The following is a 13,582-nucleotide window of genomic DNA, read 5'->3' as shown; positions in this document are numbered from 1 at the left end:
AGAGTGCGGGAGTGTCATCTGAGAGAGCAAGGGGTACAGGAAACGTCACTCTAAGGATTGTAACCTCCAGCGTTTGAGTGACAGGCAGGGGACTGGGTCGGTTTGCGTTGCAGTCGGCCTGCTCTCAAGTTGCTGGGTGACCCTCGGCAAAGTACCTCACCCTTCCGGATCGCAACTAAAACATGCTTAGCACCAGACGGCTGGACTGATTTCCTAGCTCCCTCTGGTTTTAAAATCGCAGCCTTGTAACCACAGACCCCTCCTCACCATTCGAGCCCGTTTCCCGTTCGTCCGGGACCAGCCACCCTTTGCCACAACTCGGCTGCACAGCCTTCGTAGCCACCGCTCCCTAAACCCAACCCTTCCCTGTGACCGCGGGACTAAAGGTCAGGGGCGAGGGCCCGAACACCGCCGGCGGAATTACAAAGCAGGCAGTCCCTGAACTTCGCGAGCCCGCAGCAGAACGCCACCCAGGGAAACCGAGACAGGGCAGACCTGACGCTACGCCGCGACGGCGGGGGCGGGAGGAGAGCGGGCGGGGCGGGGCCGAGAGCGGATTGGAGGGCCGAGGGGGCGGGGCCCGCGCTGACGGCCCCTGGGGGAGGAGCGACGGAAGCCGCGTCGGCGTCAGGGGCCTGTTCTCGCCCCTTAGTTTCCCCTCCCCCGCGCCGGGCGGGCGTGGCGGCGGGCGTGCCGGCGCTGTTTGACGTCATAAGGGGCGGGGCGGCCCGGGGGGAGCAGCCGGCGCGCGGGCGAGTTCCGCAGTTGCTGTGTGGGACGCTGGCTGCGCAGTGTCTCTGTCCTGCGCTCCGGTGTTGCTGTCACAGTCCGTCCCTTCCCGGAGCCCGGGGACAGACTGGGCGCGCGCCCGTGTGGGAGTGGGACTCAGGGCAGAGGTGTCCCTCGCTGCCTTTTTTTCTTTTATCCAAAGATAGGGGCAGTTCGCACGCTCGCCTTCCTGTCGCGGGGTTGGGAGTGGGGTTGGTGGGCGGAGTGGTTCGTCTTTTTTTTTTTTTTTTTCTTTTGAACTTGTGAGCGCTTTTTTTCTTTCGTTTTCTTTTTTTTTTTAGGCTGAGTGCCGTGCGGGCTGGTCCCCCGGTCCCTGAATAACCGCTTTCTGCCCCTTCTCGCCACCCCCGCCCAAGGTCGCCCCTGTCCCGGGAGGGTGGGAAGCCGCGTCCCCGCCCTGCCTGCGGGTGTCTCCGCAGCCGTAGCCGCACCTGCCTCAATATGAATGGGGTCAACGACCCGCCTCTTTTTATAAAAGATATTAAGCCCGGACTGAAAAACTTAAATGTCGTCTTTATTGTGCTGGAGATAGGTAAGTGGGGTCCACCGCCCTCGGGGCGCCCCGGGGCCGGGAGCGCCGGACTCCCCTCCCCCGCGGCGCCCTCTCCTCCCCTCCCCCACCCACGTGGCCCCGGTGGCCTCCTCCCGGGCTCGGGTCCTACCTGCGGCCAGAACCCGGCGTCCAGTGTAGGAGGAGTGAGAGAGCCCCTTCTGGACGACCTCGTTCGCTAACACACTCCTTCCCCCTTTTCGATTTTTAAATCCTCACAGGACGCGTGACCAAAACCAAAGACGGCCATGAAGTGAGATCGTGCAAAGTAGCAGATAAAACGGGCAGCATCACTATTTCCGTGTGGGATGAGATCGGAGGTCTCATACAGCCAGGGGATATAATTCGGTTGACCAGAGGGTAGGTGTGCTTCCAAGTGGGCTGGGCACGAGGAGCAGGGAGCGCTGTCGGGGTCGGCCAGCTCCTGGGTCTCAGCAGTGCTGAGGAGTTGGGAGCCCCTTGGGAGTTAACGTGGACTGTGTGGGCTGTAGCACACCTTGGCAGTTGCAGGCCACAGCGGCCACCCACTGCACCCCCGAGTTTATGGGATGGTTGTATTTTAAAAACTCTCCTGGGAGTCATTGAGTCTTTTTTAGTAGACTGTTAGAGCCTGTGCTTTCGCTTTTTTGTAAGTTATTTAAGCCGGTACAGTTGTCCCCGCCCCTCCATTTTTCCTGCCCATGTTTCACTTTCTTATTGAGACAATGTGGACACAAGTAAAAAATGTACCTGTGGGATTTACCGTTTTCTGTGTGTCACATTTGTACTTGGAACAACATAAGATGGGAATTTTGCAATGTCTTGGAGGCTCAGTGTCAAAAACCATTTCTTGTGTCTTACAATGTAAGGGCAGGGTTGTACAGAAACCAGAATGTCACCAGGAAGGTGTTTGGCAGGAAGACATCTGTGATACCTTCTTCCAGAAGTCTCAGCCTGCAGATCGGTGGCTTTAACAACTGAGTCACCCCCCCCCCCCTTTTTTTAAAAAGATTGCTTTCAGAAATTCACCAGATCTGTATCTTAGGAAGATAAAAGGCCAAGAGAGGAACTAGAACTAGAAGGTAGAATTTGAAGGTGTTGAGGACCCATAGAATTGTAGTAGTTTTCAGTCATCAGTCACTTCAGGAGAAATTGGTGGAGATCTAGTAAGTAGAAGCTGAGTGTAGATGGTATCTTAGAGGCCTTACAACATCTGCAGGAAGTGAGGTAGAGTATCAGCAAAGCAGGAAGTGAGAGTCAGCCCTTTGACATTTTATTCTCATCCTCTGACTCAAGACACTAATTATGTCTTTTCAACCTAAACAGAAAAGTCCCTATCTGGGAGGTTGTGGTGAAGATTAGCATAACTTGGAAGTTTCCCAACCCTCCAGATATCTTTCTGAAAACAGCATCTGTTTCAAATTTACATATAATGGATATTTTCATCAAAAAATTTGTCAAAAATTAAATTTGGTACCATAGTTTTTATCAGATTTTAAGGAGCACAATTACCAAAGAATACAACTCAAAGGGAGATTCAAAACTAAAGAAGTTTTGACATTGAGAACTTACTACATCTCCATAATACATCTGCTTGTGTACAGTGGAAATAATTAGACCCTAAATACTAAAATAACACTGCTTGGAGTCTGGCCCGTTGTAAGGCCCTCAAGTTCTTGGGAATCCTAAGAGTGGCTGTTGAAGTAGGGCATACCTAGGACAATGCTTAGTTTGAATATTGACATGCTTATTAGGAAACTCTGCAAACTCGATTTCAGCATGCTCATTCTTTAAAACAAACCAAAGTTAAATTAACAAATTTTTTAAATCAAAATGCACATTTTTACTTTAGTAAGGTGAAGTGATAATGCATAGTCTCAATCACTTTGTGTAACTTAAGAACTATGAATGGAGCCTTTAAAAAATAACTCATTAAAATGAAAAGAGCTTTATAATGTGAAACTAGCAAACTTCATTTTAGTATATATCTTTTAAGATGAACTTCACTTTATTTGGTTCAACTCTTTAGTTGATAAAGTCATGAAGTTACCATAGGAGTTGTACAAGGAACCTGGAAAAACAAAACTTGGACTGATTTTATGATATTGATTACATTTTTCTTAGTTTCGTATATAGAATTATTTAATGATGTCATCTGCATTCAGAATTGTTATGAGTAAACACTTGTTTTTCTGCCAGGTTGCTATGGAAATTTATAAATTTTGAAAGCAGATGTGAAAGATGCAAATTTTGAAAACAGCTGTGTGAAAGATTTTTAACTTTAGTTTTTGTGTGTGCGCGCGCGCTCGCGAGTGGTGTTTTGTTTGTTTTTTGTTTTTGTTTTTAAAAGCAACTTGATTATATTATGCTAAGTCTTCAATAGCTTGGCAACCTTGTACCTAAAACTGTTATGTCAGTATTTTACTGGATCATGTAAATGAGTATAAAAGTAAACATTATAGCATTGATTCTGTTTTTTGTGACTTAAAAATAATTTCTGCTTAAATTCCTAGTAATTAAAAGCTTTCCTTTTGATAATTGACTATAAAGTTGAGATTATTTTGGGAATAACAATTGCTTGTTACGTGCAAAAGATTTTGTTATTTTCTAGGGTTAATTATAGTTGATAATTGTGTCACTGTTTGGCTGTAGAATTTTCTTTGTATTCTTTAGTAAGTAGCAAGTTAATCAAAGTTAGATATATTTTATTTACTGTGGTAGACAGAGGGCTTGATATCCGCTTCACCCCTCTCCCAAAAATAGTGTGAAGATTTACTTGATTTAAATAGATAAAAATATACATAATTCTAAAAACCTAATTTATTTTCTTCGGTAGGTATGCATCCATGTGGAAAGGATGTCTAACACTGTATACTGGAAGGGGCGGTGAACTTCAAAAAATTGGGGAGTAAGTATTAAAATGCAATTTTGTATAGTTGAATAAATTGCAAATACTGTCTACAGAATAATTGGTAGGTATAAACTATAAATGCTTCCTCAGCTTTTTTTTTTCCCCTTTTTTTAAGGCGTATACTTTCTTTGACGAGTTTGTAGTGCATGCATATGCTGTCCTGTGGCTGGGAAAGTTAATTTCTCCTGGCAAAGAGCAGTAAGAAGCTGCAGTTGGGACCAGCTCCAGTGTGGCCCTTTGTGTAGAATTTGGAAACATGTATCTTTCAGGTGTCATTGGAAGTAGGCTCTGTCTCTTAGAGGTTTGCCAGATAAGTGAGATTTGAGTTTCAGGCTCTACGTTTACATTTTTTTTTCTGTTTATGGGTGAATTTGTACTCTGGTTGAAAGGACTTGCAGCAATGAAAACTGAGGTCCTCTATTTATCCACAGTCTAGGTACGGTGCAGGCAGCCGCAATGCGAGCTTCCGTACACTACTACCCTGGTAATGATCTCCACCCTGACCTGGAGGAAGCATCCTCTCTAAGGGTGTAAAGGTAATTCAGCCTCCATGCTAGCCTAGACATTTTGGTTGTATTACAAAGTATGGTATGGGCCATGAGCCAGAAGATGAGTTCATTCTATTTGGTAACGTTCAGACATCTACTTACTGCTTATCAAATTGGAGGATATTTAAAGAAAGAAGCCACAGTGGCACCAAAACAACAAAGACCTCACACTGAGTTCATGAGATAGCTTTAGTTTGAAGAACTCATTTTAATGAAAAAAAAAACACACACACACACACACACACACACACACACAGGTTACCAGCTCTTAAAGTTCAGACTGCGGATGTAGCACCTTGCCTTCACTAGGAGGAAAATTAGGATTTGCTGCGGTTTGTGTTTAGAGAAGTGTTAGAAAAGTTCTTGCCTCAGTGTACCCAGGGCTGAGGATGCAGTTCTTATGTTTCTGCATTCAGAGGCATTTGTGATAGAGGTCAATACAGTGAAGAACCACTGGAGATCACTGCTCTTTGTCAGGGTCAGTCTAGGAATTACCAGATCTAGTACTTTTTTCTTTTTAATAAGGAGAAGGAACTAAGACAATGCTTGTGTGTCATGTTAGTATGCACCATGCAGTAAACTTACAGGAAGCACTGGGATAAACTGGTGGCTTGATAGCCAGTTGTCTTTCTTGTCTAGCATCCGCTCATAACCTTGAATGATTATCTTTGCAGATTCACAGTGATTGATCAAAAGAGGGCCTGGATGACAGTGTGTGAATGGGTCAGTGCAAATCCATCACCACTGCTGCAGAAACCACCCCGGACCCTAAACATGGTTCACTGGAACCAGCCTGTGTGGAAAAGCGGGACAGAGATGTGTCCTTCATCTTTGTTGATGTGTTTCTGTGTCCTTCATCTTTGACATGATTTATGTTTTGCAGTACAAAAGAAGAATTTAAACACAAAATAGAATGTTTTGTGTGTTGTAGACAAATATTTGAAGTTTTTCTGGGGTGCGGTAATTCAGGAAGTTTTTGTTATAAATGAATAGTTAGGACATTGCTAATAAGAATTCATTTGACGCTTAAATTCTTCATTCCCGTAGTTAAGGGTGTCATTTAAAGAAAGGTTAATTAATTTCAGAAGTAACTTAACCTGTCTTCTATTTTCAGGTTTTGTATGGTTTACTCAGAAGTGCCAAATTTCAGTGAACCCAATCCAGATTATCGAGGACAGCAGAACAAAGGGGTAATTAATCCAAATATATAGTGCAGGCTAACGATTGTGTATTATAGTTCCATCATTAGGCTAACCCTGTGATATTTGGAGTATAATGAAGAAAATTTTAAAAGAATCTTTATTTTTTATTATACATATTTTATGGTTTTGTATATATATAGCATCATATACTAGTTCTATTTAGTGCTTTCTGAAGTGGGGAATATCAGGGAATATAATAGGATGTAACAGGAGCTATGAAAAGTTTTAGCACTGGATACACTTGAGCAAATTTTTAAAAAAATTGGTTGTTAAAAGAACTTAGGATGGATATAATATTGTAATATAAATATGTTCTTTTTATCTTCATTTGGTAATATTGAAAACTCTTTTTAGGCACACAGTGAACAGAAGAATAATTCCATGAATAGTAATATGGGTACAGGTACATTTGGACCAGTGGGTAAGAATTTTTTTTGGCATATTTGTGATCAAGTGTGTATTGAGGGAGTTATGAAAGGCTTAAAGGAAAGAAATGTCCTTATGGCACTGAATGTGAACTACTAGCTTGGAGGAAATAGTCAAATAACTGATCTGATTTTACAGAAACCAGGTACCCTCTTAAGCCAAATTATTGTGTACCTTCCATATTTAGTTTTTGGAGCAGTTAGGGAGGAAATAGGGTAACTAATGAGAAATCTTAAATTTTTATTTCTATTAGAATGTGCATGTTATTTTTCTGTTGATTCTTATAAAATGTGTAATCTAATGACTGATTATAACAGGTACATACAGAGTTATTGCTTATTTTGATTAACTGAAAGTCTGTTATCTTTAGTTATAGTGATGTAGAATTAATTAATACCACAATTTTTCACATAGTGGCTGCCTGTTTAAATGATTATTTTTTTAAAAAGCTTTATCTATTTATTTGAAAGGCAGCATTACAGAGAAAGAAAGGAGAGAGAGATCTTCCATCCACTGGCTCACTCCCCAGATGGCCAGGGCTGGGCCAGGCTGGAGCCAGGAGCTTCTTCCGGGTCTCCCACATGAGTTCAAGGGCCTAAGCACTTGAGCCATCCTCTGCTGCTTTCCCAGGCACATTACCAGGGAGTTGGATTGGAAGTGGACCAGCTAGATCTTAAACTGGTGCCCAGATGGGCTGCTGGCACTGTAGGCAGCAGCTAACCTGCTATGCCACAGCACTGGCCCCTAAAAGATAACTCCTGGAATTTGATGTTAATGGTCCTTTCAGTTACTGGAGTTCTTCCCAAGGCCTTATTCTTAAGTAACTGGGAAAGAATCTTTGTGACTGGGGTTAATTAAGGTGACCTGTGTTTTATTTGACCTCATAGCATGTCTAGCACAACCAGTCATCATCAGTCATATTATGGGATACTTTGCTGTGTTTGCTTTGATTAGAATTACATTATCTGTAAAAAAAAAAAAAAAAAAAAAAAAGAATCACACTGTTTTGAAATATTTAATCATATCTAAGGCAAATACTGTACTATTTTAACATTTCTTTTTCTTTGATCCAAAAAGTGTAGACAGTGTATCATATGCTTTTTTTCTACTCTGTTTCTTATTTTGTTGCCCGAGTTGACTTTTTCTCCCTCTCACTACAATGCAGCATCAAGTTAATGCATTTTCAGTGTTGTATATACTATTTGGAAAAACCTAGAACCCACATTTTTTGGTAGTAGAAAACTAACGTGTTTATTTTCCCTAATATTATTTATGAGCATCAGTAGTGTCTTATAACTTCAAATACATGTACATTACCTTATATAGACCATGAAAACAGAGATGAATTTTTTTCTTCTTTTCTTTTTTTAGGAAATGGTATTCAACCTGGCCCTGAGTCACGGGGATACCAGTTTTCATATGCTGGTAGAAGCAATGGCCGGGGACCTATAAATCCACAGCTGCCAGGAACAGCCAATAACCAAACAGTCATGACCACAATAAGTAATGGCAGGGACCCTCGGAGAGCCTTTAAAAGATGACCTATGCCAAATATTCGCATGTAGTTCTTAAGCTACATGTTCTACTTGAACACTTACTGCACTTTTATTTATTGTTAACTGTGAAAACTGTGTACTTTTTTGGTTTCCTTTTCCATTTTCAGTTTGTTAAGAAGAGGGATTTGTTTTTATAGCAAAACCTGTTAAGCTGCTCAAGTCTTCTGTTGAAGAATGGGAACATTCTGAAAAGTAGGGGCATTTATTTTTAGAACAAAAACGTTGGCTATCCTCTAAAAAACCACCCATTTCATGGGTGAGTTACTTAAGACATCAGCTTTATAGCCTCTATGAGTCTGTCTATCTGTATAAATTTTGTAATATTAACATAAGGCTTAGTGGAAGATATTCTTTTGTCTCACATTCAGATAATTGCCAACTAAAGCAATAACTACCAAAAAAAAAAAAGAAAGAAAAATACCACATCAAAAAGACAAAATCCCACACAAACCTGGTTAATGCAGTGTTTTGAATATTTGTGACTTCAGGAATAATTGACTTCTTCATTGAGTGACTAGTACTAAAATGTTTCCAAGGATTGAATCATCCTAAATTCTTGTTTTACCAAAAAATCATATTCTTTATCAGAATTACGGGGTAGGATGTGATCTGTACAGTAACAAGTAATTTTTAGAAGAATGCTACTTTTCCTTAAATTAGGGTAGTGCTCTTAACATTTGTTACCAAACTTGAAGGGAAATTTAAAACTGAATCCTTGAATATTTATATTTTGAAACTACCGTGTTAAAGATTAAAGTACAATTTGAAGGAGTTACAAAGTCATAACAAATGTTGATCTAATTATTTTAAAAGTAATTGTAGTGGCCATCACAGTAAAAGTTACTCAAGTTGAATTCATGTGGTAATATACAGTCTTAAGTTACAGATCCTAGACACTGAAGAGATACTGAGCCACAGCGGAGTATCTAGGCACTTTATTTGAGAGGGGTGTGTGTGTGTGTGTGGGTATGTGTGTATGTGTGTGGTCAGAGTTTCTAACCACAATTCACATAGCCTTATTAGAAAAAGTTAATGACTCTCAAAGAAGCAATTACAGCCTTATTCAGAAATGTAAAGAAGGAGTTTATTTATGTGCTATAAATGGTACCCATTTCTACTTTTTACTTTTTGTAGGAGTGGATAACTGGTAAATTTTTCCTTTGTTAGAATTAAATTCATCTTGAATATTATCTCTTGAATAAAAACTGCATTACTGTTAACAGACCTACCTAATTTTGCCCAGTCTTTGAATGGAGAGCCACTACATCTCAGTGTAAAAAGTTGTAATGACATCAACCTGGTGATTGCTTAACTGCATGTTGCATAATTTGTTTTGAAATTCAAATTTTCAGATTTGAAATTTGAAAAAAGACTTGTTTTCTGAAATTTATAGTGTCTGAATTAAGAAAATTTGTGACAATTATTTGCTCAAATTCAGAGTATCTACAAATATTTCAATATTTAGTATGTATTAGACACTGGAAAATGTTAAGGGGTAGACAAAATATTGAATAGTCTTAAGTTTATGGTCTAGACTAGTTTCATAATCTGGTTTTATATATCGTAATTTAATTATTTTGAGTTTGTGACTTAAGTTTTTTGCACATTTCAAGATTATTCTTAAGTTATTTGAGGTTGGGATAGAATGTTTCTTGAGTATAGATGTTGAGAATTAAACAACCAATTGGTATATAACTTTATTTTTTTTAAAGATTTATTTGTTTGATAGAGAAAGAGGGAGCAAGGAAGAGTGAGAGATCTTCCAGCCACTGGGTCACTCCCCTGAGATGGCTGCAGCAGCCATGGCTGAGCCAGTTTGAAGCTAGGAGCCAGGAGCTTCATCTCCATCTCCTACAAGGGTGACAGGGACCCAGACACTTGGCCCATCTTCTACTGCTTTTTCCAGGTGGTTAGCGGGGAGCTGCATCAGAAGTGGAGCAGCTGGCACTCCAACCGGTGCCTTGTGGAATACCAGCATTGCAGGCAGTGGCTTAATCTGCTATACCACAATGCTGGCCCTAGTACATAACTTTTATTTATTTTTTTGGTTTCTTTAGTATAGAACTTAAAAAACTAAATGGAGATACAATAGTATATAACTTAAAAAACTAAATGGAGATACAAGCAATACTTTTATTTGTAGGAGAATATAGTATTTTTTTTTTTCAAAGATTTACTTATTCAAAGTCAGAGTTACGCAAAGAGAGGGAGAGGTCTTCCGTCTGCTGGTTCACTATCCAATTGGCTGCAATGGCGGGAGCTGTGCCAATCTGAAGCCAGGAGCTTTTGGGTCTCCCACGCAGGTGCAGGGGCCCAAGGACTTGGGCCATCTTCTGCCTTCACAGGCCACAGCAGAGAGCTGGATAAGAAGTGGAGCAGCGGAGACTCAAACTGGTGCCCATATGGGATGCCAGTGCTTCAGGCCGGGCGTTAACCCACTGCACCACAGCGCCATCCCCGGGAGAATATAGTATTAAAGGTGATCCTAAAATAATTTTGGAGTTTTGGAAAATGAGCATAATATCACGGATTGCTAGGCTTTTGATCCTGGCGTGCTTGAGATCTTTCTCACTGAGTCTTAGATTCCAAAACTATGAAAATAAGTCAGCAGTAGGAGTTAAAATTTCCGAGTAAGAAAGAATGGTTTCTAGCATACAATAATTCAGCAAACATTTGTTGTCTAATCACCTATAAGGAAAAAAAATGCAGAAGTGAGAGAAGTATTGTCACCCTTTCATATTGGGATTGCATTGACATTTGCCTCAATAATTTAGCCTTGTTCTGTGTTATTATTTATTAACAAATTTCTTTTTTCTTAAGGGAAATCTTCAAAACCAAAGCAAAGTGAGTTATAATCCATAATGACTGTTTGCCTTAACCATCTGCTTGGACAACACTCATCAAGAGATTAAGAGGAAGAAAATTTTCCACCTTCCTCTTTCCTGGTGCCTTTGGCTGTCATCTTTGAACTACGTTTAAACACCACCAACTGAATACAAAGACCATTTAGTATAGAAATACAGTCTACTAGGATTGGGCCCCTGTATCATATCTAAAGAATGGGTCTGCAGTGGGTTGAAGTGTGACCAAACCAGCTAACCCTTGTCTGGGCAGGTTCTGGGGGGAGTTGCTATTATAGTGATACTCAATTGTGACATGTATAATGTTTCAAATGATAGGTAACAGTGAAGGCTATAGCACACTTCCTGCAGGCTTTTCAACATTCAGGTTTTCCTGTAGTGTATCAGGTTTAGTTAAGTGGGTTTTTTTGTTGTTTTTGTTAATATTTGAAGACCATTTAATCCTAAATGTATATAGCACTGAGTGTTTATCACTCGTATTTTTATCATTTAACAGTTCAAATGAATAATTGCTGGGTTGAGTATTGCCAAGGGAATTATACTAAAACAGAAATGAGGTTAGTGAAAAATTATAGTTGATATGAGAACTTTGAAAGTATGGGAAGGTGGTTAACTGACCCTTAAACAATTTTCTCTGAGGCAGATTGAGAGAGTTTTCCATCATTCTGAAGACACAGTGTCAGTTGTTAGTTTACATGTTGTGTGGGCCAGACATTTCAGCTTCATTACTGAGTTACTTCCCTGTCCTGGTGTCATTAACATAATGAGTGTTTGCTCCAAGCCATTTGATGCTGCGCGTGACTCAGGGTAGTTTTATCTAATGCTTTGGGAAGAGCTCTACAAACTGAACTAAACGACAGACGACTGACGGCATGAAGTAGTGTCAACACAGAACACTTTCCCAAGTTTAACTCATTCTTGGAATTACGTGCCCCATTACTAGTGTGTGTGTGTTTTTCTTTAGATTAATTTATACCCTGATAGTCCGAACATTTCTAGTGGAAAGAGATGGTCAATTGTCTACAAGACGTGGGAGGTAAAGGGGTTACAGGGAGAGATGCTTGATGTTTGTCAAAACACAAATCACAGACTTAAATCTGAGAAAATCAAATCCAGACATCTGACAAACCATTTACTTAGCACTTTTTCCACATTAACATTAGACCCGAAGATGTTACTAAGCTTTTTACCATGATGAGGTGTCTGGTGTGTTGTAAAGAAAAGTGCAGATCTTAACAATTCTGGCCAGTAGACATTTAAACTTCAAAAGAATGGTAGGTCACAATCTTACTATGGCTCTGCCAGCCATGAAAATGATGGGTGATTCATTGCTGAACATAATGGATCCCAGGTCTTCTAAGAGTCCATCAATACTTCATGCCTTCACCAAAATTCGGTTCTGCATATATAAGGATAATCCGCATTCTTGGTCTATATATATATTGGATTCAGAATAAATACATGGAATTCACTATGTTGAATAAAACATTGTTTATAAACCATCTAAGGCCGGCGCTGCGGCCCACTAGGCTAATCCTCCACCTTGCGGCGCCGGCACACCAGGTTCTAGTCCCAGTCGGGGCGCGGGATTCTGTCCCGGTTGCCCCTCTTCCAGGCCAGCTCTCTGCTGTGGCCCAGGAGTGCAGTGGAGGATGGCCCAAGTGCTTGGGCCCTGCACCCACGTGGGAGACCAGGAGAAGCACCTGGCTCCTGGCTTTGGATCAGCGCGGTGCGCCGGCTGCAGCAGCCATTGGAGGGTGAACCAACGGCAAAGGAAGACCTTTTTCTCTCTCTCACTGTCCACTCTGCCTGTCAAAATATATATATATATATATATATATATATATATATATATATATATATATATATAAACCATCTATATGACACTTCTCAGGAAGTTGTTAGAAGTACAGGTTAAAACTGACCTAGGAGAGCTGCCCTGGAAACGCCCTGAAATCCCTGACCTCCTGCCCATCAAGCCTCCCTTTAACAGATAACTTAGTTTTGGAGTTAGAGTAAGTGGTCTCTATTTAGCTTTGTGAGGCTACCACATGAGTGATTGTACTGGGAAAAAGTTGTACTTAGGAAGGATGTACCTCCACAGGATGGAATTGATGGGTAAAGCACGTAGTCTTGAGCAGAGTAAGTTGAGTAAGGCCTCGAGATGTGAGCATGGCAAATTTTGAATTAAGTTCAAATAGAATTATTCAAATTACTGTAGTGCTGACATCTCAGATCTCTGTAGTGGGAGTCACATGGCTTCATCTGAGCCTATGTAGATCAAAGTAAAAAGCTTTTCTACCCTAAGTTTTTGTTAAAAATTTAAAATAGATTTTATTTCAGCAAATACACATTTGCAGTGTCTTCCACTTTACTGTCACTCAATTCCTTGTGAGAAGGACTAGAGGAGAGCTGCCAGAATTGAAAAGTAGTGGAGTTGGAAGAGTGATGAGTAATCCTGAGGATCCCGGTAGAAACCACTGTTAATCCTGGTTATAGATCTCAATCTTGTATGTGTACCAAGAAGCATCTACATTATTTCCCACAAGTAATATGCAAGGCATTATTTGATTGCCATGTAGAACTTGCCTTCAGATATTTGTAGTTTTACTAGGAAACCAAGACCTGTGACAAGTTGCTGGACTGAAGCGGTAATTAGCCCAAGTAGCGCCATCTACTGGGGGATTAGTATGTTTGTGTAATTTAGGAATCCGGCTTGGGTTGACGTTGGGGGGGAAGGTTTGATGATTTAAACATGAT

The 13,582-nt window shown here is 40.7% G+C and overlaps 1 protein-coding gene across 2 annotated transcripts; it reads left to right on the top strand.

Moving 5' to 3' along the window:
• The first annotated feature begins 765 nt into the window (after positions 1–765).
• Positions 766–9,189, top strand: NABP1 (nucleic acid binding protein 1). 2 transcript variants are annotated; one of them, XM_002712351.5, is made up of 7 exons: positions 766–896; positions 1,146–1,321; positions 1,561–1,699; positions 4,155–4,226; positions 5,892–5,967; positions 6,334–6,400; positions 7,777–9,189. In XM_002712351.5, exons 2-7 carry the CDS (start codon positions 1,231–1,233, stop codon positions 7,944–7,946), a joined length of 615 nt encoding a protein of 204 aa, XP_002712397.3. In that variant the 5' UTR covers positions 766–896; positions 1,146–1,230; the 3' UTR covers positions 7,947–9,189. The 2 variants fall into 2 exon arrangements, with proteins under 2 accessions (XP_002712397.3, XP_069926559.1); XM_070070458.1 differs by lacking the exon at positions 1,146–1,321.
• Positions 9,190–13,582: the final 4,393 nt, after the last annotated feature.

Source organism: Oryctolagus cuniculus, chromosome 3, assembly GCF_964237555.1.
Source record: "Oryctolagus cuniculus chromosome 3, mOryCun1.1, whole genome shotgun sequence".
Lineage (NCBI taxonomy): Eukaryota > Metazoa > Chordata > Mammalia > Lagomorpha > Leporidae > Oryctolagus > Oryctolagus cuniculus.
This window is presented reverse-complemented; position numbering and strand designations above follow the sequence as displayed.